Source organism: Electrona antarctica (assembly GCF_951216825.1).
Source record: "Electrona antarctica genome assembly, chromosome: 6".
In the NCBI taxonomy this organism is placed as follows: Eukaryota; Metazoa; Chordata; class Actinopteri; order Myctophiformes; family Myctophidae; genus Electrona; species Electrona antarctica.
In genome coordinates, this window is record NC_136811.1 from 38,105,542 (window position 1) to 38,130,519 (window position 24,978).

Genomic DNA, 24,978 nt, shown 5'->3' on the forward strand with positions numbered 1-24,978 from the left:
GCAGCCGTAGAGCTGCCTGCCTGCTTGGGAGTGCAGCCGTAGAGCTGCCTGCCTGCTTGGGAGTGCAGCCGTAGAGCTGCCTGCCTGCTTGGGAGTGCAGCCGTAGAGCTGCCTGCCTGCTTGGGAGTGCAGCCGTAGAGCTGCCTGTCTGCAGGGGAGTGCAGCCGTAGAGCTGCCTGCCTGCTTGGGAGTGCAGCCGTAGAGCTGCCTGTCTGCAGGGGAGTGCAGCTGTAGAGCTGCCTGGAGTGCAGCCGTAGAGCTGCCTGCCTGCAGGGGAGTGCAGCCGTAGAGCTGCCTGGAGTGCAGCCGTAGAGCTTGCCTGCCTGCAGTGTGGTCGTGTGGTATTTGAGTCTGGAGATGCTGTGTATGGATCTTGTTTCCCGGGGGGCGGGTTCAAACATTTTCTCTTTGACGCAATTGGTCAGAGCTACTGTCAGTCAAAGGTCTCAAGCATTGAACGTCACTGTACCAAAGCCCGCCCATATTGCATACCGTGTCCCGATTGGCCACACCAGTTCTCACCAGTTCACACCAGTGTAGGAAATGGGCGTACAATTGAGCCTCTCCAGACCGTAATCCGCCGGCAGGCTTTTTTCTTTTGCCAACGGCTGATTCGGTCTGGCTTATTAGCCAGGCTAGGGGAGTGCAGCCGTAGAGCTGCCTGCCTGCAGGGGAGTGCAGCCGTAGAGCTGCCTGCCTGCAGGGGAGTGCAGCCGTAGAGCTGCCTGCAGGGGAGTGCAGCCGTGAGGGGAAATAATCCACCTCTGGAACACCCTGGAATCCTGGATGTTGATCCACCCAAGAAGCTACCAAGCAGTGGTGCAAGATAACTAAGTACATTTACTCAAGTACTGTACTTAAGTAACATTTTGAGTGCGACACATTGTGAGCTTGTAGATTTTGGTACTTTGGGTACTTTTTCTACATTTTGATGCCAGTACTTTTTGAACTCCTGACTTTTACTTACTTGGATTGTGTCTTTGTTATCTTGCCATGATGTAACTCCAAATGTGGGCAAGAAAATGTGGGCAAGAAAAAATATGCTCCTCATTGACTTACATTGTACGCTGAAACAGCTCTCAAAGTCACTCTTTTAGTACATAAACAAGCACAATTCACAATTCAGACAATATAGAGAAACACCAAACTTCGTACTGTTTTTTATTTATATAAACATGTTAACTTCCTGTTGATCTTACTATTAAGATCTAGATCCACAGATCCAGTCCGGGTGTTCTTCCACTCAAAAATGGCAAAATCAACAGCAAGTTAACATAATCAAAATAATAAAAAATAATAAACAGTACAAGGCTTGGTGATTTTCTATATTGTCTGAATTAATTTGTTTGTTTTGGGTGTTTGTTTACGTACTAAAAGAGTGACTTTGAGAGCTGTTTCAGCGTACAATGTAAATTAACGAGGAGCATATATGGAGTCTATGCAGACAAACCATTGCTGGAAACATACAGTATAACCTCTGTCTTCTGTGTATATTTCTCTGTGAAATCTTTACGTCTGAAACGATGGCATCAAAAGTGTTGTTTCACGGCTTCAGGCGTACGTGATGTAAACATTGTTTTTTTTATTAATCTCCTCATATCAGAACAACACAATTTAGGTTGAAAATCTTTTTTTTCCTTCTTTTAATCAGTCTCAATAATGTTTTTTTGTGACCTACTTTAAGTTTCTGCAGCCATTTACCGAGCAGATGATACAAATGAAGTGGGGGGCGGGGGGGGAATAGCAATAAACAGCTGCTGACAGCTGCTGGATTCACTTTGAAACCAGAGGCTGACATCAGACGTCACGGGCAGCGCTCGCTCGCTTTTCCCGTCCGCCATGAGTCATGCCGCGTCTCGCTCGGCGGCCTGGCAAGCGCGGCCGGCACATACCTGGCTGCCACTGTGCAGATAAGGCTGAGCTCATACCGTAGCTGTGCTTTTCAACTCGCTTCTTCTCTCCAAGTGATTCTTATCGCAGGTGCTGCTGGTCACGGGGCTGTCGCTAACGTGTCCGCAACACTTTGGCTAACGTTGCGCACAATCTAAAACGGCACAGGTATTATTAAGACCTGACTTGATAAAGACCTGAGGGGAGATTCTATACGAATGGCTTCTAAATCTATTTGTTCTCACACTTTCAAGATTGTTTTTTTAAATGTTATATTTAAATAGCAGAAGCTTTTATATCTGCTATTTTTGAAAACCCAACGCTAAAATCTGAAATGACACGGATCATGCTTTCCCGGATTGAATGGGTTAAACCACAGCCGTTGCCAAGTTCTAACCACATGAACCCCTAGCCCTATTCCTGGCCATGTCATGTCATAATAGGTGAAAATACACAGTCATTTGGCAAAACAGCAGATCAGCTCACAATGCGCTGCGTTGTTGCTTGCTAGTTGCTGTACTAGAAAGTATTTCAGATTTAACCCATTCAGGCCTGACGTCGAAATTAAAAAAAAAAGTTTTCTAAATCATGACAATTTTCGGAAAGATTTGAGGCACATTTTAACGATTTTTCAAAAATAGCAGACCTACAAGTTCATAGCGCGCCACTCGGTGGCGCGCTATGAGCTTGTAGATCTGCTATTTTTCAATAGCTAAATTATAACATAATGTTTAAAACGCTAACGCTAACGTGACATGGATGCGTTCCAGGTATCAATGGATTAAATGGTTAACTCCTATACATACAGTACCATTTCATTTACGAAAGAAACATAACAAGTTAGAATAGATGGAGATATGAGGTTTCTGTTGTGCTGACATTTTCCCCACTCCAGTACCTCCAGATGGATACCGTCTACAACCTGAGACGTCGGGTCCAAAAGGGGGTATCCATTCCACTCCCTCATTAGATGGAGAGATATGGGAGTTCCAGTGATGTGAGCCAGTGTATACACACGGCCACAAGGCCACCTCATATTTACTCTGGCTAATTTATGTCTAAAGGCCAATGCGGGGGTGCTGAGAGCGACTCTCCAGATTGGGTGTACGTATACGGCGGTTTTTAGCTTGGAGCGCGTCACAGGGTTATTTATGAAGAATGGGGAACAGGTGAGGTGGTCCCCCCCCCCTCACACCCTGACTCATTAGGAGCTTTTATCTCACAGAGGCCTCAGACGGATGAAACGTGAGAGTCTGGGACTGATGTTGTCTTTGATGATGTATCCTGTGTGTGATTTGGCTATTATTCTAGCCTCCTTTGTCTGTCTGTCAACTTACCTGCGCATGCGTGCGTGCATGTGTGCATGTGTGCGTGCGTGCGTGCGAGTGCGCGCGTGCGTGCGTGTGCTTGTATGTATGTATTTGTGCACTTGCATTTCAGAATGTGTAGGTATTTCATGATTATGAGTATATCAGCATGCTTGTGTGTGTCTATGTATTTGATTCTGCATGTGTGTGGTGCGGGCGTGTGTGCGTGCCAATGTGTATACACATACTTTCCTCGCGTGCTGTATTTTGCGTTAGCAGGCGTATTGTGTAAGCCAGGCGGCGCAGCGCCTCGGGGTGAAGTTTGATTGATTATGATATCAGAGGTGGTTATTATGTTTTATTCTCCCTCCTGGGCGGAGGTGGAACTGCACTCTGCCAGAGGGCCGTATCACTCCCCCAGCCATGCTGTCATGTTTTGGCAGCCCCAGTGTTGGTTGCCTCAATGCTCCCCGCAATATTATTCTGTCACTTTGTCGTGTGTTCGGCTATGATCCAAGGGCCAATCCAACGCCAACAAGTGTGTGTCTAGTGCAGGGGTTCTCAACGTTTTTGGCTGGGGACCCCCGAAAATGCTTTGGCAACGTCTCGGGACCCCCGCCCCGCCCCCTCCCGACCCCCAATATAAATTGACTGCTACAATAACCTTAAACCATTTTGGGCGGGAACCCCTTTTGGTGTTTTAAGCATTGTTATAATTTAGCTATTTAAAAATAGCAGATCTACAAGCTCATAGCGCGCCACCGAGTGGCGCGCTACGAGCTTGTAGGTCTGCTATTTTTGAAAAATCGTGTTTTTTTTTTTGTTTTTTTTTTAAATAATTTGGGGACCCCCTAAAATAATTTGGCGACCCCCCGAGGGGTCGCGACCCACGGGTTGAGAACCCCTGGTCTAGTGTACATTTTCACGCCATGGACTCCCATGTTGATAATATCTGTGTTTGGCCGAGGACCACCGCCTGAAAATATTTTGTTCCAGGGAGGGACACCCTGCCCCCCACCCCCCCTCCTCCCTTTGAAGATTCTTTTGAAAATAGAAAACCCGTCGCGCTGTTCAAATAACCGATGTGTGTAGGGTTCAAGTGGTTCAAGTGATTTTGAGGCGATGTTAACCAATTTTGTCATGGACGTATGGTTACGGTATTATACTGTAGGCCTGCTGGTTGCATGACCCAGCTGTATAGTGTTTGAAACATTGTGCTTCAGTGTGTCTGCTGTTTTCACTCTCTCTCTCTCTCTCTCACACAAACACACACACACGCACACACGCACGCACACACACACACACACACACACACACACACACACACACACACACACACACACACACACACACACACACACACACACACACATTTCTTGACCTTTCTGTCTCATTTGGTGGTATATGATGTGATGTACAGTACATACTGTAGTGTAGGTGTTCCCAATGAACCACAGTAAAAAGCTGTATTTCTTTGTTATTTCTTTCTGTCTCTCTGTGTGTGTGTGTGTGTGTGTGTGTGTGTGTGTGTGTGTGTGTGTGTGTGTGTGTGTGTGTGTGTGTGTGTGTGTGTGTGTGTGTGTGTGTGTGTGTGTGTGTGTGTGTGTGTGTGTGTGTGTGTGTGTGTGTGTGTGTGTGTGTGTCTCTCTCCCTTCCCTCTGCACATCACTTTCATCGCTCGGCAATAAAAGTTAATAGGCGTTTTGTACCTCTCATGAAAGTCCTGTCTTTCTCTGTCTCTTGTTCCCTGTCTCTCTCACCCTTTTCATCTATGTCTGTTTCTCTCTCTCTCTCTCTCTCTCTACACCCCCACCCAGCCACTCTCCTTCTCTTCATTTTATTTCGGTGTAAATCCCATGAGCAGCGGTACTTGCAGTATAAATATTGGCAGAGAAACCCTACACTAATGGCATCCTACTTCTGTCCGGGAGGGACGTGAAGCGACGGAAAATTTTCCTCACACCTCTCCCTCCTTCTCTCTCAGTCAAACGTCATACTATTTGTCACACACGTTACCGCAGTGAAATTTGTTCTCCACCTTTGAACCATCTCTTGGAGCGGTGAGCCGCAGCCGTGCCGCGCTCGGGAATCATTTGTAGTTGATCTGACCCCCATCCAATCCAACCCGTGATGTTGAGTGCCACCCAGGAAGGCATTGGGTCCCATTTTTTGGTATTACCCGACCAGGGATCGAACTCAGACCTCCCAGGTGGACAGTATGGTGTCCTCATGGTCCACTGTGTGTCTGTCCTCGCTGTCCTCATGGTCCACTGTGTGTCTCTGTCCTCCCCCAGCTGTCCTCATGGTCCACTGTGTGTCTCTGTCCTCGCTGTCCTCATCGTCCACTGTGTGTCTCTGTCCTCGCTGTCCTCATCGTCCACTGTGTGACTCTGTCCTCGCTGTCCTCATCGTCCACTGTGTGTCTCTGTCCTCGCTGTCCTCATGGTCCACTGTGTGTCTCTGTCCTTGCTGTCCTCATGGTCCACTGTGTGTCTCTGTCCTCGCTGTCCTCATGGTCCACTGTGTGTCTGTCCTCCCCCACTTGTCCTCATGGTCCACTGTGTGTCTCTGTCCTCGCTGTCCTCATGGTCCAATGTGTGTCTCTGTCCTCGCTGTCCTCATGGTCCACTGTGTGTCTCTGTCCTCCCCCGGCTGTCCTCATGGTCCACTGTGTGTCTCTGTCCTCGCTGTCCTCATGGTCCAATGTGTGTCTCTGTCCTCGCTGTCCTCATGGTCCACTGTGTGTCTCTGTCCTCACTGTCCTCATGGTCCACTGTGTGTCTCTGTCCTCGCTGTCCTCATCGTCCACTGTGTGTATCTGTCCTCGCTGTCCTCATCGTCCACTGTGTGTCTCTGTCCTCCCCCAGCTGTCCTCATCGTCCACTGTGTGTCTCTGTCCTCCCCCAGCTGTCCTCATCGTCCACTGTGTGTCTCTGTCCTCCCCCGGCTGTCCTCATGGTCCACTGTGTGTCTCTGTCCTCGCTGTCCTCATCGTCCACTGTGTGTCTCTGTCCTCCCCCAGCTGTCCTCATCGTCCACTGTGTGTCTCTGTCCTCGCTGTCCTCATTGTCCAATGTGTGTCTCTGTCCTCGCTGTCCTCATGGTCCACTGTGTGTCTCTGTCCTCGCTGTCCTCATCGTCCACTGTGTGTCTCTGTCCTCCCCCAGCTGTCCTCATCGTCCACGCTATTGCTCAATTTATACTCTGTTGTGTTACGCACTGAAAATAGTTAAGTGGATCTGCAAGCTTGCATCCCGTCACGTTGTAAGTTTGTAGATGAGCTATAAGCTCTATTTTCCTATTTTTGCTCTATTTAAAAAGAAATTGTGAGAAGCATAAAGATCTATATTCAGATTCAGTCATCATTGCTATAGAGTTTTGTTCAGTGACAGGTTTCTCCCCGTCTTTCCATCTCTTTAATAAACAGAAAATTCATTTTTAGGTGGGTTGCCAATTTGTAACCATCTATCAGCTTCTTTTTTATAGTGGTCCAGTTTCAATGTTGTCAGCTCGTTTCTTTGTCATCAATTTCACTTGTTCATCCTGCATCTGGAATAATAATAATCGTACCCAGGCTTTTATTTCCTTTCGCATTTGGCTACAGAACGAATAAAGAAGGTATAAGTTGAGACCCCTGTTACTGAACAAATCTTATTATGTCTTTACTGTAGCAATGATTGCTATCAGAATATAGGGCTTATTTTAACAAAAGAAAATCACTTACTGCACCTTTAATCAGGCTTACAGTATGTCCACAGCCAAAATGTAGGCCTACGTAAACGTAAAATGTAATCTATTCTAGATAGCATGAAGTTATCACACACCAATGATTCGCCATGCAACTCCTTACAACCAAACAGTTGCAAGGAGTTGCATTGGTGTAACATGTCCTTGACTCCTTAAAACTGTTTGGTTGCATTGGTGCGGTTTGGGCCTTAGACAGTTCATTGTTTACTTGGTATCCTATTGTTCAATGTACAGATTATTATTTTTGATTGCCTTTCATATGGAAGGTTGTGGGTTCGAACCCCGCCTGAGGTCGACGTCAGTAAGGGCATGTGGTCGCAACGGGTTCCTAACGATAAATCAAATGCATTCAGATCTGAGCCAAGTCTCCTGAGGACGCGTGTCTGAAGCCTGTTCTGGGCAGGGGTCTCCGGACGTAAAAACAAACAACATTGTTTAGACATTATGAGCCTAGTTTACTGAAGCACTAGACTGTAAGTCTGTAGTCTGCAGTGCTAAATGCCTGAAATTGTAAATGGAGTTGTGGCAGCTCTAACTTTCGGCATCTCATCTGTGTTACAGGTTTCGAGAAGGTGACGATGGCCGACCGCTTTGACTGTGACAACTGCAAAGAGTCGCTGTATGGCCGCAAGTACATCCAGTCGGAGGACAGCCCTTACTGCATCCCCTGCTACGACAGCCTGTTCTCCAACACGTGTGATGAGTGCAAGGAGCTCATCGCCCACGACGCCAGGGTACACACTTATTTTATTTTATTATAAACCATCAACAAAATCCCATGAATTAAGAAGTAGGCTATTGTCAAATTTGTCAGTAGTTTGAGTCCCATTATGGGGAGTTATCACTTCTCTTTTGGGTCTTGAGCTAAAAGGGTTGGGAACAACATTTATAAACGGTAAGAAGGAAGTATGGATGGAGAAGGAATTATGAAGGAAATGTGAATTATGAAATTAGGAATTAAATTAAAAGAGCATTTTACAGCTGAGATCATTTGGACATACTGTAAGACGTATTTGAATTAATGTCTGGCCCTCTAAAATAGATATATTGCATTTTGGAATGGAACTACAGTATACAGTGGGACAAATGATGTAGTTTTACAATGGGTTATGTGTTTTATTTAACATAACAAGAGGCTAAACAAAGAAACTCTGTCAGCTGTTAGTCAGCCCTCCATGCTGTACTGTAGTAAACTCAAAGCCATTTTTCTTTTTACTGTGTTTTGACACGGTCTTTAAATGGCTTAAACAGAAGTTGTCCCCCCCATGTTAATGGTGTATAATACATGGTAAATGAGGCGTGTTCAATATATTTTGTGTGGCAAGACACAGTAAAGGCCAATTTAACACGCAATTACACAGGCAATTTCCACCACGTCCATGTTAGCCAGTGGGCTAATTTTGCTTCAGGTCGTAAAAGAAAAGGCGCATGAGAAAACGTCTCCTTCTTCCCCCACAATCAAGTAAAATTTTAATCTTCCCTTAATGGAAAACCCAAACAAGACGCAGGTCATTTGTGATGCGAATAGAGTTGACAGAATGTGGCATGCTAGTCCAGTGGTTCTCCAAGTGGTGTCTGGGGACCCCCAGGAGTCATTGGGGGGTCCCCAGCAAAATGGGTAAATACAGAATCACACGCATTTTAACCACTTTATCCATTTATATGTTGGCTATAAAAAAATATCGGAAAACTTGAATAACACAAATCTTCTCTTTTGGGGGTCCCTGTCACAAAACATTTTCAAATGGAGGTCCGCAGCCAAATTCATATAAATGTTGGAGGTCCTTGACATGAAAAAGATTGAGAACCACTGTGCTAGTCAGCCACTACCATGCTTGGGTATATAGAAGCCAATGACATAGCAACACTCTCTCAACCAGCGGACTGTGTTTGTCTTGGCACGGAGTCGCATAGACAATAAATTCAACCTCATCCCTGTCAGGACCTCTTTTACGCACAAAAGCACTCACACTCACAGATGTGCACGCACGCACGCACGCACGCACGCACGCACGCACGCACGCACGCACGCACGCACGCACACACACACACACACACACACACACACACACAATTACTGTCCGTGTGGATATTTCACCATGTGTTTAACACAGACCACTCTCTCCTCTCCAATTTCCTCTCCTCCCTCCACTCCACTCAACTCCTCACTCCCCCCCTTTTTCCCTCACTGTATATGTTTATTTTCCCTTTTTACCTCCATTATGATGAATTCCTGTTCTGTTCTTTGTCTATATAGAAGTGTCTATTTGTACGTCTCTAAATGTTTTGATGAATTGAACATGGTGGACCCTGTTGGAAACAAGTGTAATGCTTAATTGGGTCGTCCACTCACAGTTAACAGCCTTTGTATTGAGTTTGTGCTCGAAATGTACTGTAATTCTGCAAACTGTTAATAAATATTTCAATCAATCAATCAATCAAACTCTCCATTTCCCCTCTCCTCCCCACTCCTTTCTACTCCTCTCCACCCCTCTCCTTTCCACTCCTCTCCTCTCCACCCCTCTCCTCTCCACTCCTCTCCTCTCCACCCCTCTCCTCTCCACCCCTCTCCTCTCCACTCCTCTCCATCCCTCTCCTCTCCACTCCTCTCCATCCCTCTCCTCTCCTGTCCTCTCATCTCATCTCATCTCCTTCCCACTTTCCACTCCTCTCCTCTCCTCCCCACTCCTCTCCACCCCTCTCCACTCCTCTCCACCCCTCTCCTCTCCACTCCTCTCCATCCCTCTCCTCTCCACTCCTCTCCATCCCTCTCCTCTCCTGTCCTCTCCTCTCATCTCATCTCCTTCCCACTTTCCACTCCTCTCCTCTCCTCCCCACTCCTCTCCATCCCTCTCCTCTCCTGTCCTCTCCTCTCATCTCATCTCCTTCCCACTTTCCACTCCTCTCCTCTCCTCCCCACTCCTCCACCCCTCTCCACTCCTCTCCACTCCTCTCCTCTCCACCCCTCTCCACTCCTCTCCACCCCTCTCCTCTCCACTCCTCTCCTCTCCTTCCCACTTTCCACTCCTCTCCACTCCTCATTGGTCTATACTAGATGTCCTACACATTCATATAGAGTAAAATTAACCCGTGAATAGCCTACACCACACTGCTAATTTATCCATTGACTTTCTTTAATAATTCATATTCACCTGCTTTGTGCAAGCCGGTATTCCGTCATCTACACCATCTGGTATGGCAATAACCTGGGCACAATACGCTAGTATGCAATATACTGCAATAGCGTGTGCACAGTATTGCACACACTGTGCGATTGTATTATCTCTCTGTGTTGTATTGTCCTTACTATGTCCATCCCTTGTCATAATGCAGTCACACTTTGTGGTGCGTTTATTGCCCTTGGTGAATTAAGTCATTGATTCTGAGTCTAATTCTGATGTAGACTCACACGTCAGACTGAACCACTAGTTAAAACCTCCCAGCCTATGTTGCTAAGCTGTTTATAGTGATATAGTTTAAAAATCAACAACTGAAGAAACAAGAACCAATTGTTGCGGTGGTCCTTTCATATAGGGGCAATGATGTGATTGGTTCCCAGAGCAGTGGGTTTACGGCCGTCCTCCCACTGTTCTGGTAACAACCTTGGATTATTTCCGATGTCACCAGATGTGTCAGTATAGGCAGAGACGACGAGATCGCCATGATGCAATAGAGGTGCAACAGTAAACCGAATGCATCAATTTATCTTCTAAAAGAGAATCGATCATTTAATGAAATCTATTAAAGGTATAGGGAAAGTGATATTCCTTTGTTAAAGTGTTAAATAACTATGTATTCCAATAGTAATCATTGCTTTATAGAGTGGTTGTTAGGTGACAGAGTCAGGCTGCTTCTATTGTGCATGCTGGCTCACTGGAAACACTCTGCTACACCAGTGGGTCTCAAAGTGTCCTTGAGTGGGTTCCAAATGACCCCATACCGGTCTTTAACTGATAGTGTTATGGGGGTCCTTGAAATTAAATAGTTTGAAAACCACTGTACACTAAATGGAACCTTAATAATTAGTATCATCTGTAACACCTGTGAAGGAAGTAGGGAACATTTTCAACCCACCTGAATTTGTATTTTCAGTTCATTAAAGAACTCTATAGGTACTACACTACAGTACCTAGAGTGTGATACTTTCCCCGTGATTATGACCTCTGCCCCCTGTTGTGGAATTCTGGATCAATATCAGTAGGCAATAGGAGTCGAGACAATATTCTAGGTGGTGTTGCATATGCTTTAATTTGCATGATATCATTGGGTGAAGTATGTTAGACACACAGATCGGTGGTATGCTAGTTCTGCCAACAAGCACAGGGCTCACAAGCTATACTGTAGCTGCTATACAACGACAAGCTGAACCATAACACTTAGGCTGCAACAAAAACAATCAGCTATCAGGCCTAGCAGAGACATCTTGGCTTCTACAGTCAACCAAATATCATGTTATATCATAATGTATTTGTGAGAGGGAGGATGACTGAGTTAAGCAGTCACAACTGGACAGCGCCTCTCCCCTGAGTGTTTGTGGAGATGCCTGATTCATCCTGTTGTGCCTTGATCAAGTCCATGCACAACAGGTGCGCAGCCACACCCAGCTCTGAGTCCAGTTCTAGTTTGACTCAGGCCAGGTGTGACTGCTTAACTCAGTCATCCTCCCTCTCACAGTATTATATAAGTACTACCATGGTAGTACTTATATAATACCATGGTAAAATCAATCATATCTTTGTAAAGTTAGCGTTAGTAAAAAGCAGGTAAAAGAGTATCTTGAGCAGACGAACAGCTGTCACTTTCACATTCACTCTCTAGCTGTAGCTGCGGCGTTTTTCACCGCAGCCGCCTACAGGAAACAACATGGCTGCGCGCAGGGCACCTCTCTGTGGATTTGTCTACAGTCGACTACCAGTCGACTATACTATACTATTTGTTTTATATGTAACATTTATATTTCACCTTTCGCTTATAGCAGTCCTAAACCATATAGTATAATGTATAATTCTTGTACAATTTCCTCCTCGCTCCCCTGCCAGGAGTTATTCTACGAGGACCGGCACTACCATGAGCACTGCTTCCGCTGCTTCCGCTGCGACCGCTCCCTGGCGGACGAGCCGTTCACCAGCCACGACGACGCCCTGCTCTGCAACGACTGCTACTGCAACGAGTTCTCCTCCAAGTGCGTGGCCTGTGACAAGACGGTCATGCCAGGTGAGACATGCAAATTAACGGATACGTCACGTTACGGTATATACTAGGCGTAGGGCCGTCTCCGAGTCCGACTAAGGATTTTTATAGTTGAATCTGATTGGGCGAATGTTGTCTTTGGTCGACTGGTAGTCAACTATAGAGCGCCGAAGTTCTGACGTCACTGGTCCTGGTTCCTACAGGGGTTCGCGGAAGTTGTTCTCTATGGAGAATAACATGGGGTCATCTTAAAATCGTCTCATATAACAATTTTGGTCCAAAAATAAACAAACTGTCTCGGCGATATTGTCGGGCAGGTGTCTCTGTATCGTTTGACAGTCAGTCACTAGTTTGTTTCTAGTGAAAATGTAACAAATTCGGCAGCAGTAACATTAGCGTTGTCAATTGATTCTTCATATCCATTGTTTATTTTTCAATCACAGTTCTGAGGCGATCTAAAATCCCCCTATGGGGGATTATAATACCAAAAAAAAAGTACACAAACCCGTGGACTAGCGATATTGACGTCAGACTTCAGTTATCTATAGACAGTCGACTATTTATTTATTTATATATTTTTTATAATTTGAGAGATTGGCAGTCGAATCTGTCTGATTGCATAACATAAAAAATGTTATGCATAGAAGATCATTCCATGTGGGCTGTTGGGGGTGCTTAATAAAGCAATAAGCCGCAAGAGGTCTCAGGTTACCGGGTATTTTGACTGAGAGGCGTAGTGTGACCCGACGTATAGCGGAGGGTCTCCGTGATTGAAGGTGTGGATTTTCGTGAGATTTACAACGGAAACCAGCTAATCAGAATCAAGTATTGGGACTAACTGTTTTAGAATGTCTGATTTAACATATACTTGCTTGGTTTCTAGTACTGTATATACACAGTGTCACACACACCAGCCCTCCTACGCATGCTTTCTTCTCCTTAACGCACTGAAGCCCTAGTTCGTCCAGATCACAGTGCATCACATCACCCATGCATTGTGAGCTTGTAGATCAGTTGTTCTCAGTGAGAACAACTGATCTACAAGCTGTGTGGGGTCCAGGGACTCGTAGGGTTCCTTGAGGGGGTTCTAAATTGACCCTTACAAGTCTGTAATGCTGTCCATTTACCTGTCAGAGGTAAGGGGAGGGGAGTCCTTGAAATGTAAAGGTTTGAGAACCACTGTTGTAGATCTGCTTATTTATTTAACTTTTTTAGACATCTCTTTACGGTTTTCTCCTATGACATCTCCGAAATAGGGACGCCAGGTCATTAAAAAGGCATTAGTGTCATTCAGTATATCCCAAATATATCACGTGTCACATTGCGAATTGAAAGTTCATGACGGACAAACACATTCTGAAGGGGGAAACGTGTCATGGAGCATGTCTGCACTTGGTCCAGGAAGAAAGAGCACTTGAAAGATGGAGAGCTATAGATCAAATAGATACGAGGGAGAATGGGATTTAGAAAATAGACGAGAGAGACAGGGAGAGAATGGGCGAGGAAGAGGAAGGCTGGAGTTAGCGATTGAGCGGCAGCCAGCGCTGAATGTGACAGAGTAATTGCCAGTCTGCCTGACTTGTTGTATGTGAGCCAAATCCTGAGGGCTGGCTGGCTGCCAGCGCTCTGATGATAACAAGAGATAAGCCAGCCGTCTATTTCAGCACCACCGTGGCCAACGCTCATAAAAATGGCAAACGATTCCAGGAAGAGAGCGGCGTTCCCCTCTATTTTGGGGCCATTTCGTCTTTCTTCTTTTTTTGGGGGTGAAGATGTTTGCATGTCGGCCAGGCCTCTACATCATCATACCCCCCCCCCCCATCATACCCCCCCCCCCCCCCCCCCCCCCCCAGTGAGTCATCTTGTGAGGTAGTCATTGTGTTAGGATGATCTTCCTGCCAGGTTACATGGCAATTATGGAAGCCCACAGGAAGTTAATAGCACACTGTAGCTGTTCAGTCCATTTAGTATGCTGCGTGCGTGCGTGCGTGCGTGTGTGCGTGCGCGCGTGCGCGCGCGTGCGTGCGTGCGTGCGCGCAGAAGTGCTTTTGTTTCTATTCTCAAGTCTAAGTCCCATCCTGTGTCTTTTAATAGAGCCGGCAGCTACTATTGTAGTGTTTTGCACAGACACACAGACACACGCACGCACACACTCAAAAGCTGACACACACATACTTGACTCTGTTTAACAATTGGGCACTAGGTTATAGTGGTTTGCCCAGAGAGAGAGAGAGAGAGAGAGAGAGAGAGAGAGAGAGAGAGAGAGAGAGAGAGAGAGAAGAGGGATCAAAGCCACAGCGATGGAATCCTCAGAAGCTCTTTTGGTTACCGAGATGGATCTGATAGGCTGTGTTGAAATGCTCCCCTGTTGCCAGAGATTGTCATCCAGATGTTGAAGTATTGTTGATGGAGCGATTCCTTTTTTGTTCTCACTCAGTTTATCTTTCCGTGCAAATATTTCCTCTCTGTGAAGGACACTCTGGTGCTGTTGTCTCCTGCCCACTGTCATTTATCATCTCATTTGGGCTTCATTTCACTGTCAAGATTCCCTTTATTCACCAAGTACAATAAATGACTGTATTGGTGCAGATGCATACTGACGGCTTGCATTGCAAAACAGCCTATAATGACATAGCAAGGACATCAGCAATGATGCCGCACTAGACATACGATAGAACACTGTCCTTGCAAGATATATGATGCATTGGTACAGCCTCTTGAAATGTATATTAACTATTCAATGATTGCATGTATATGAGGCAATGGCAGAGCTCGACTTGAGACGTGAAAGATGAACTCAATCAGATGTGACCTGGTAAAACTCCGGAGCAATATGCTTATTCAAAGAACAATACCACTTTAAATATATGAATTTATCACAGACCTATAGTACTATACTTTCACTAAATATAATTTAAACTTTTCTTCTGCCTCTATATCCCTGCTACTCTCTCTCGTTTGTTCGCTCACTCACTCACTCACTCACTCACTCACTCACTCACTCACTCACTCACTCACTCTCAGTGCATTATTTCTCTAATTGGTTGTTTGTAGTTTTGTTTACACATTTTTTACACATTTTAACAGAATGTGAAATGCATGTGGAAATGTAACTCATTTCTCTCTCTCTCTCTCTCTCTCTCTCTCTCTCTCTCTCTCTCTCTCCCTCTCTCCGTCCCCTAGGTACGAGGAAGCTGGAATATGGTGGCTCTACGTGGCATGAGGCCTGTTTCATTTGCCACAGCTGTGAGCAGCCTATTGGCTCTAAGTCCTTCATCCCTGACAAGGATGAACACTACTGCGTGTCCTGCTATGAGGACAAGTTCGCCCCGCGCTGCACGCGCTGTAAAAAGGTACCACTGTGACTCATTTACTTAGTTGTTAGCCACTTAAAACCCTAGACAGAATACTTTGTTGACCGTGGCCTGAACATCTGGTATTAAAACATTTTCAGACACAAATGTTGCACGCTGATTTGCTATTTTTGAGGTTTTGCCTATAATGCTACAGTATGACCAAAATAGGGATGCCAGGCTTAAATTGGTTAAGCATAAGTGGATTAAATAATCATCATTTATCAGAAAATGCTACATCGTTGGTTAGTTAAGGTTAGCTGAGGAGAGGCTTCTGGCTCCTTTCTTTTTTTTTCTTTTTCTTTCTTCGTGTGTCCTCTTTTTGAGGACAAGAGGTAAAACAAGGACCAGTGCTGTAAAAGTGCTCAATCTTAACAGACAGACTCTCCACCTTGTGCTCTCTCCTCCACTTCACATTGTTTAATGTGTCTCGTTTTAGCGCACGCTGCTGTATTGTCACAAGTAGGCTACTTTGAACTGCCCCACTGTCTCAATAAGGTCTTTAAATGCCACTTATATGGATTCAAGTTCTCAGTCGCTGTCATTTGGATTGCATAGAAGCCAGCATATATGTCTTCTATGGAAGCATGTTGCGCAGCGAAAATAGCCTATCTACAAACTCTCAATGTGTCACAGTTCGGTTTGACAAATTGCACATTAGGGCCCTCATTTATCAATTGAGTGTAAAATCTGCCCCAAATTCGAGCGTCGGTTTTGTAGTACACTCACGTCGCCACGGCATTTATAAAGTGATCGCAAACAGCTGATCCCCCCCCTCTCATACACAGTTTACACACACACAGACGCACGCACTCACACACAACTTGCAAGCCCAACTGGTGTGTTCTTAAATAAATAAAGAACAAACACCTGCATGAATGTCTGTTTCTCCTCTCGCCTCGCTTGCCTTGCCAATTTCATATGACACAAAGACACATCGTTGATGTATTCCTTTAGTGAATACATATGTTTAGATGCCTGTGACAGCCTGATCAGCTGGTCAAACAATGCTGCTCCGCTTTTCTACGACAGAAAAATAGGTGAGGACAAAGCCTACGACAGCTCCCGTCCTGGCTCACGTTCAAATTCAAGGTTTTGTGGAAATGATAAATGCCGAAAATTGCGGTAATTACGGTGTGCACCCATATTTTGGCATACGCCGCTTTGATAAATGAGGGCCTAGGACTTTAGGCAATACAAAAAAGTTCAGCCGTGAGATTAGATTCTAGCTTTTTAATCCATGCATATCCATGTGTGTACTGTATATATTTTGACAGACCCTGGCTAAAGGTGGAGTGACCTATCGGGACGAGCCTTGGCATAAGGAGTGTTTTGTGTGCACTGGGTGTCAGATGCAGCTCGCCGGGCAGCACTTCACCTCCCGAGACGACAGCCCCTACTGCCTGGTGTGTTTTGGCAGCCTCTACGCCAAGAAGTGTGAAGCCTGCTGTAAACCCATCACAGGTCTGCACTATATATCACTGTGTTAAAATCCTTTAAAACCGGGAAAGCATCTGTGCCATTTTAGATATTAGCTACTGTATATTTGAACTCATTTTAACACATTCTCTGCCGAACCCAAGTTTCCAGAGTTTATTTGTATTGATCCAGCATAGCCTCGATTAGATCCACCGAGTAGTAGTAGCTTCCCGTCGCTAGGCGGCAGTGGCTGGTAGAGCAGCTGGATGGGAACCGTAAGGTTACTACCAGTTCCATCCCGGGCTCTCCCGGGGCCTTGCATGGTTTCCTCCGCCATCAGTGTATGAATGTGTGTGTCAATGGGTGAATGCAATGCACAATCTATGTAAAGCGCCTTGGATGAAGGCGCTATATAAATGCACCATTTACCATTTAGACAATGCTTGTTTCCACGGTGTGACGTCATTGAAATGTTTCCGCTCCGTCCACTTCTATTATAAGCGCGATCTTTAGCTGGGCTTTTCTCTGAATTGAGGTGCAGAATGAGGTGATTATACAGAACGTCGATGTTAGGAGCTCAATAACAAATCCCTGCGACCTCGCAGTTACTATATTAGCGGTTCTGACGAAAGAGTAGTAACTAGCGGCCGCCCCGGAGATGACAGATTACTACTTCCGGTTCGACTTTCCTGGTGTTTCAACTAAAAAGTCTGTGGAGGGCTTCACCATGACTAATTTGCATTGACGTTGATCTCCTCCTTTCACCAATGAATCTAGTGTGAATACTTCCACGGCCTTACTAAAGGATAAACTCTCTCAATATCTAATGTAAACAAGACCAACCAAAAGTGGTGACCTTGAATGGTGATATTGAATACGGTAGATTACACCACAGACGGCAAAGCATGGGTCACCAACTTTCGTGCAACACCCGATACCCGTGTTTGTGCGTCTCCGTTTACATAGACGAGCTCATTCATTCAGGAAACGGCACAAATGTGTCAGATGGATTATTTTTTCCTTTGTGGCAACAGAAAGAACAGGGAAATATAGGTCTTAAATGTTAACTAAGTAACGCCATTATTAAACGCTGTCTGTCTCTCGCTCCCTTGTGCCTCAGGCTTCGGAGGAGGGAAGTACATCTCATTCGAGGACCGCCAGTGGCACCAGACCTGCTTCACCTGCTCCCAGTGTTCGGTGACCCTGGTCGGAGCTGGCTTCTTCCCCGCCGACGGCGACAGGATCCTGTGTCGCGACTGCAACAGCAACAGCAACAGCAACCTATAGAGCCACTCCTCCCACTCCCTCCCCTTTACCTTGATCTATAGATTCTATACCATGCTCCTCAAGCAGCGTATGCAGAACCCCCAAACCATCGCCGAGGCTCTTAACACATGCATAACACGTACATAGATGTGCGTGTCCTTTTTGACTGTTTGTTCAGCCTCCCCTACTTCTTAACACATGCTTCCCTTCAGATTAGTGGTTCTCAAACTTTTATATATATATATTTTTTAACAAATTTCGAGGACCCCTCGTAACTCTGAGAATGTACAAATCTCTCATAGTTACAGATCTGTAAATGATCCATTTGGAACCCCCTTGAGGAAACCTGAAGATCCCTGGACGCTTTGAGAACCACTGCTTCAGATGATTCTTATACACACACACACACACACACACACTTATACACGCACACACACACTTATACACGCACGCACGCGCACGCACGCACGCACGCACGCACGCACACACACACACACACACACACACACACACACACACACATAGCCATATGCAGTGAAATATGAAGCGCTAATTTAACTCACATTTAAATGAACTCTCTAGATGTTACTAAGAGATGCTCTCTGATTTGGGTGTTTTTATTTTGTATTGTCCGCATTTATCGCCACAGTTATTTTGCCGAATGAAAAGAACAAAAAAACAGATAATAATGATCATATGAAACTAAGTTTATGCAGTGCCTTAACAGTAAAGTCAGATATTGTATGTTATGTAATGTCAAAACCTAAGAAAACCGCTATGCAATCATTTAGCGAATATTTGTTATGAATGAATTGGCCACCTCAGATGACGGTGGTGACATTCTGAAAAGCAGACCCAGGAGTCGGGACACAACTACTAGTATGTAAAGCTGTTGAGTCTGCATATGTTCAGGTGTGGTTGAGTTGCTGTTTTAATTGCATTTGTATGCATTGTTTTGAATGTCCTCGAGTGTCAGTTCTCCTTCTACACTGTCTTCATGTCCCTTCACCAGAGTGTCAGTTCTCCTTCTACACTGTCTTCATATCCCTTCACCAGAGTGTCAGTTCTCCTTCTACACTGTCTTCATGTCCCTTCACCAGAGTGTCAGTTCTCCTTCTACACTGTCTTCATGTCCCTTCACCAGAGTGTCAGTTCTCCTTCTACACTGTCTTCATGTCCCTTCACCAGAGTGTCAGTTCTCCTTCTACACTGTCTTCATGTCCCTTCACCAGAGCAACCTAGAGTAGTGCTTCTCAACCTGTTGTCTCGTTCGCTGCCCACCCATCTGTCCACGTAACACGGCCGGTTAAAGTGACATACATACTCTTACATAAGATCTGTGTGGCGAAATTAGGAGGGGAGGGGGAGAGAGATTTCTCACATTCTGTCCGTCGAATTTTCTCTCCGTTCGCTTGCTGACTGGGGCCATCCCGACGTGTACGTGAAATGTTTTCCTCTGGTCCTGGACTGGTATTTTAACTAACTAACTCAGCCATACTAAGCCAAATCTCAATTGATTGTTATAATTCAAAGGTCTCTATTATCTGTCAAGTGTCTATTTTAATGTGGTGTACCACTCAGGTTTATATTAGAAGTAGGTGATAAGTAGTGGCTTATTGTCAAACTATACACGGAGGCGTAAAAAACGTACGAGCACACCTCACCCACGTGAAAACCCGTCTCTGTTCAGTATGTTAAGGGTCAGATGGGTGGGCTGTGTGCATTTTCAGGATTTAAAGAAGAAAATCATGAGGTTTTTCTTTTTTACATAATCTTTTGATGTTTTATTATCATTAAAAATCTTAGTGTTTTGCCAATTATTTGGGGACCCACTTGCAATAACCCCACGGCCCACCAGTGGTACCCCGGCCCACAGGTTGAGAATCACTGACCTAGAGAGAGCAGGATAGGTACTGTATGGACATTGCTGCAGAAAGTGAGATTCATAAGGTGTGTGTAACCTTAGAGTTGAACCCTGGTCTTCTGTGTGGGAAACCCAACAGCTACCGGTCGTCCTAAGTGGAGAATGTGCGAAATGCAGGGTTCGATTTGTTAAAAAAACAAACAAAAAAACAAACAGGAGGGGCCCTATATACACTTAAATTGCAGATCTATAATATCACAACAGATCTGGTATAGAGTTTTAATAAAAATAAATAACATCATTTTGACAAATTTTACATTTTACAACGTACTTTTCTTTTGTATTGTTAAATTGTTAAATAGTGACATCAAACATAATTATTAAATATATCAAAGCCATAATGTTTTGACTTAATTCAGTCTGACCAGAAGCAGGGATCAAATATCCTAAAAACTCTAAACCTGGCGATAAAACATTAAGAGGGTATCAAAAGAAGAGGCAGGATTCCACCTCCACACACACCCTCCACAAGTCCAACCCTGGCAAAATGTGCATTATAGCCCAAATATACTGAGGAAGAGAGAGAGACCGAGATTGAAGAGAGATTGACAGAGCCATTATAAAGGTTTTAGAAGGTAGTCCAAGTTACTCGCAATCAAGTCATTTGCACTATGGATAAGATATTCTCTTGCTACCATGTTACGTGCACATACGAACACGATTCAAAGAATTTATTCATCAACCATATTCACATGGTGACCATTTTGCTATTACTGTGTACACAGGGTGTATGATGATGAAAGACTCACCACCATGTGAATATGGTGAATAGACCACTCTTTATCCTATATTGTCTTTTTGTTGACTTTTACATGTTGTATTCCTCATAAAGGCCCTGCCTTTCGTTTGTTGTCTTAAATGTTTCTATATTTCCACATTGCTCAGAGCCAGCATTTAAGAGTGAGAAATGGGCTTGCCCGAAAGAAGCCGGAATTAAATATTTCAGTGTATTGCTACAGTTTCAGTATGCATGTCTTTGTACTTCATGGCTATTTGCCACAATTAATATTTTGTTGCTGTTAATGTTGTTGTTTTGTTATGCTTGTTTGTCACATTTATATGAAAAGTAAAAAAAATAAAAGAATGCCCATATTTCATTGTTTGAGCTTTGATGCTGGCAAGTCAGAGTTGGCAAATGTGCTTTTTAAGATGGAAAAATAGACCATCAATGTGAGAACGATATAAACTTTCAAAACAGATGATGTGACCAAATTTGACATTGATGTGATTTATTTGTGAAGTCTTATCAAATAAATGTACATTAAATGATACTTTATGTGTTGTTTCTTTCTTCTACACACAGGCTACCTGTGTGTCTGTAATTGGATAACAATTCAGTTTGAACCTGTTTGTATCCTGTAACTTAAGTTTTCTGTGGTCTTGCTTCCAACATCCAGAGCTAATCCCAATGGTGTGCTAACCATCAAAAGTCTTTCTAGGAAAGCCCCCCTCCCTCCCTCGCCCTGTGTGCGTACGTGTGAGCGAGTGCATGCCTATGTGACAGACAGAGGGAGAGCGAGAAAGCATGTGCTTGTGTGTGTGTGTGTGTGTGTGTGTGTGTGTGTGTGTGTGTGTGTGTGTGTGTGTGTGTGTGTGTGTGTGTACGCATGAGCTGGTGTTTATGCTGACGAGACTGTTTCATGGCCTTGATGAAGCACACACACATACAGGCCAATAACAAACAGACCGCCAGATACGCTCTCCTGTCGGCATTGGTGGTGAATGCGCCACCCCCCCTCCAACTCCGTTTCAGATTTTTTCACCAAAAAAGGAAATGGAAAACTCATAGCCACATGGGGGGAGGGGGATGTGAGAGAGAGTGTGGGAGAGGGAAAGAGGGGAGGAGGGAGGATGTTCACATCTGGAGTTGCTCCATGGCACTTTCAGGGGGGGGAGGGGGGGTCAGTTGTGCTCACGCATACACATGCCGCGCGCACGTGCGATTGGATTTATGGGAAGGGGTACTTAGGCGAAGAGGTGATGGGTGACAGGAAAGGTCAACGAAACCATCTCACAAAGAACAATGTGGGCAGATCTCTGCCCAACTTCATATGAGAGCTGCATGCATCTTTTATAAACGCAAGAGAATTCAGTATGTTAACAAATTACGGTAACTCACACCCTGCTAGTATTACTATCCATTGCAATCGATGCACTGGCACTTTAGAATATGTCACTGAAAAGAAATGGATTGGAAATGAACTGTCAAACAGTCTGTTAATCAGTTGTTGGACTGTTACTGTAACTGGCCGCTGGAATGGACAGTTTTTCAAACTGCTGCAGTATGGCCTTCACGCCTTATGTGTTGTACTGTCCCCTGCTGATACTGTCCCCTTTGATTTTGCTGTGTGTGCTTGTTGTGCATAATGACGATTAAAAAAAGAATTGAATTGTAATAGACAAAGTCATGATCTGTGTCATGGCCTGCTCCCCTGCCCCTTCTCGTCATTATGTCCAACCCCTGGACATTTACAGTATGGCTTCCTCTTAGTTTTGGCCATGTTCTTCAGTCTTTGGACTTTTGGTTGCATCTATTGTGTTCATGTTCCTTGTTTGTTTTGTCTTGTTTTGTAGTTTGTGTTATTGCATTTTATATTCTATGCCTAGTTTCTGTGTGTGTTTTGGTCTATAGTATAATTGTTCCTGTGCTTATATTACTGTTTCTTGTCTATACCATGCAGTCCTGTGATTTACCACGTTTCCACCTGTGTCCTGTTAATCCCCTAGCTAGCCTGTTGATGTTATCCCTAGTAGTGTATCGTTGCTGTCGGGAGGAAACCATCTACATTTTTGAGGTTTTTTCCCCTGTAAATCACTGCTATTGAACACCCTTTACGTCTGCGTGTTGGTAAAAAAATATATTGAACCAATGAAAAGTAGTAAAAAGCACTTAGGAAAAAACCTCTTAACCCGTTTGCTAAAGTTTTTTGTTTGTTAATAAACCCCTATTCGACCTTCCCTTTCTCTGCCTCATCCTGCCTCTGTGCTGCAGATTCACCTCTTGAAGTGACACGAATACGTTAAACTAGTGGTAGGATGATGAGGCCAAGTGTTGCTCATAGGCAACACTTGACACTGTCATCACTAGATACTTTGAATCAATTTTGTTCAAACGCTTAACCACTTTAACCCTGGAGTCCCCGTTTTGGGCATGTCATTACAGGGGAAGAGCTCCAAAAGTTGTGATTTAACCGATGACAGACATTTCACAAAGAATCGGATGGCTGTTTATTGGAAAGAGATCATCCCCCTTAAACCCCATTTATACTTGTATAATACATCTAATAAATATAATAGTGTGCATAAATTAAGGCAACATTAATCATTTTAATATCTCATTCTATTCCTCTTTCTCTACTCTTCCAGCAAAAACAGGAAGAGACACAAAAAGGTTTCTCTTTTTGTTTGTTTTTTGTCTGTGTCAAGTAGAATCAAGCCTGCCCAGCTGGAAAGGCCTGAGAAAGTAGTGCATTCTGACCCTCCATTTAGCTTGTTATTGAAATGCCACGTTCACTTTAGCTCGTAAATGTTAATTCAATAAATAGCATCACAGCTTGATTCTCATACTCACTTAGAGAGGGTGATTCACCGCAGACAAAACACATTAGCTTGATTATTTAAGTGGCCCTAAAATACAACGTATTGAATCAATGAAATGATCATATTCAGGTCATGGGGCTGAAAAGAATAACATGAGTTATACTCTAGCTTCATTCTATCAGCCGTCTTTAACGGTGGACATGTGAGTGTGGCCTTTAGGCTGTGTGCCAAAGTTGTCATGTCCAAACTACGCAAAGATGGGGAAACATTTGACTAGAACTCGCTTTAGTTCACACAGATGCACATGCATGCACGCAGCACACACACACATATCGCTGAGATTATTGATACTATGTATACTGTCCTTCAGCGGTAACTTCTCAAACGTTTTAATTTCGAGGACCCTTAAAGAACTTCACTTCAAAAAAACTTTTGGTCATTTCATCGTCTACTCAGGCTTATGTGAACACCCCAGACAGTTTTTAAGTTGCTCGATTCAGTATTTAGATATTTGATATTCATTTTCGTTGCCCCGCCCCCTTCCTATACAAACCCATTGTAACTTCAAACTCCATTTTAACCAGTTTGATTAATCGAAAACCCCTTGTTTCCCAAACAGTTGGTCGGGACCCATGTTTGGGTCGCGGACCAAGTTTCATGGGTCGCAAGTTATAATATCTCCTTTTTTTTTTTCCAAAAACAACTTTTCATCAATTAAAAACATTTTTAATTGAGTAAGTATTTCATATAATAAAATTACAAAATCTAATAATTTCCATAAATAAATAAATAATAATAATAATAATAAATACATATATACAAAGCTTAAGAAGTAGTGGAAATAGCAGATCCACAAGTAGAAAATAGCAGATCTACTATTTTCACTAGTGTTGGTACGTTTCATTTCTCTTTTAGGTTGTGATCGAGCCAAAAAGTTTGGGAACCAGCACTGTACAGAATCCAGTCCCAAAGAAAGATAGACAAATAGGATAAACTAGTCTGTACTACTGTAGCATGATGAGATTGTTGCTTATTGTCATCACTAAATACTTGAATCAATTTTGTTCAAACGCTTAACCGCTTTAACCCTGGAGTCTAAAGTGGCTAACTGAGAGACAATTCACCAAGAATGGAATGGCTGTTTATTGGTGGCTCTTCCCCCTTAAACCTGATTTATACATGGATAATAAATCTAATAACATAAAATATAATTTCAGCATGCTCCTCTTCATTAAGCACTTAAGTTCTTTTATACCTCCATGGGAAGGTCACAGAACCCGTCTTCAGAAACAGTGAACAGTGCTTCACAGAAACACGTCCGTTTGTCAGACTGCTAATGAAC

The 24,978-nt window shown here is 44.2% G+C and overlaps 1 protein-coding gene across 2 annotated transcripts in view; it reads left to right on the forward strand.

The window, feature by feature from the left end:
* fhl3a (four and a half LIM domains 3a) overlaps positions 1-21,357 on the forward strand; it is a 61,128-nt gene extending 39,771 nt beyond the window's left edge. For both annotated transcript variants that reach the window (XM_079504358.1, XM_079504357.1), the window contains exons 2-6: positions 7,506-7,678; positions 11,984-12,158; positions 15,318-15,487; positions 16,765-16,951; positions 18,027-21,357. In XM_079504358.1, coding sequence (XP_079360484.1) covers positions 7,523-7,678; positions 11,984-12,158; positions 15,318-15,487; positions 16,765-16,951; positions 18,027-18,193 — 855 coding nt within the window. In that variant the 5' untranslated portion in view covers positions 7,506-7,522 and the 3' untranslated portion in view covers positions 18,194-21,357. The remainder of the gene's footprint in view (positions 1-7,505; positions 7,679-11,983; positions 12,159-15,317; positions 15,488-16,764; positions 16,952-18,026) is intronic.
* Positions 21,358-24,978: the final 3,621 nt, after the last annotated feature.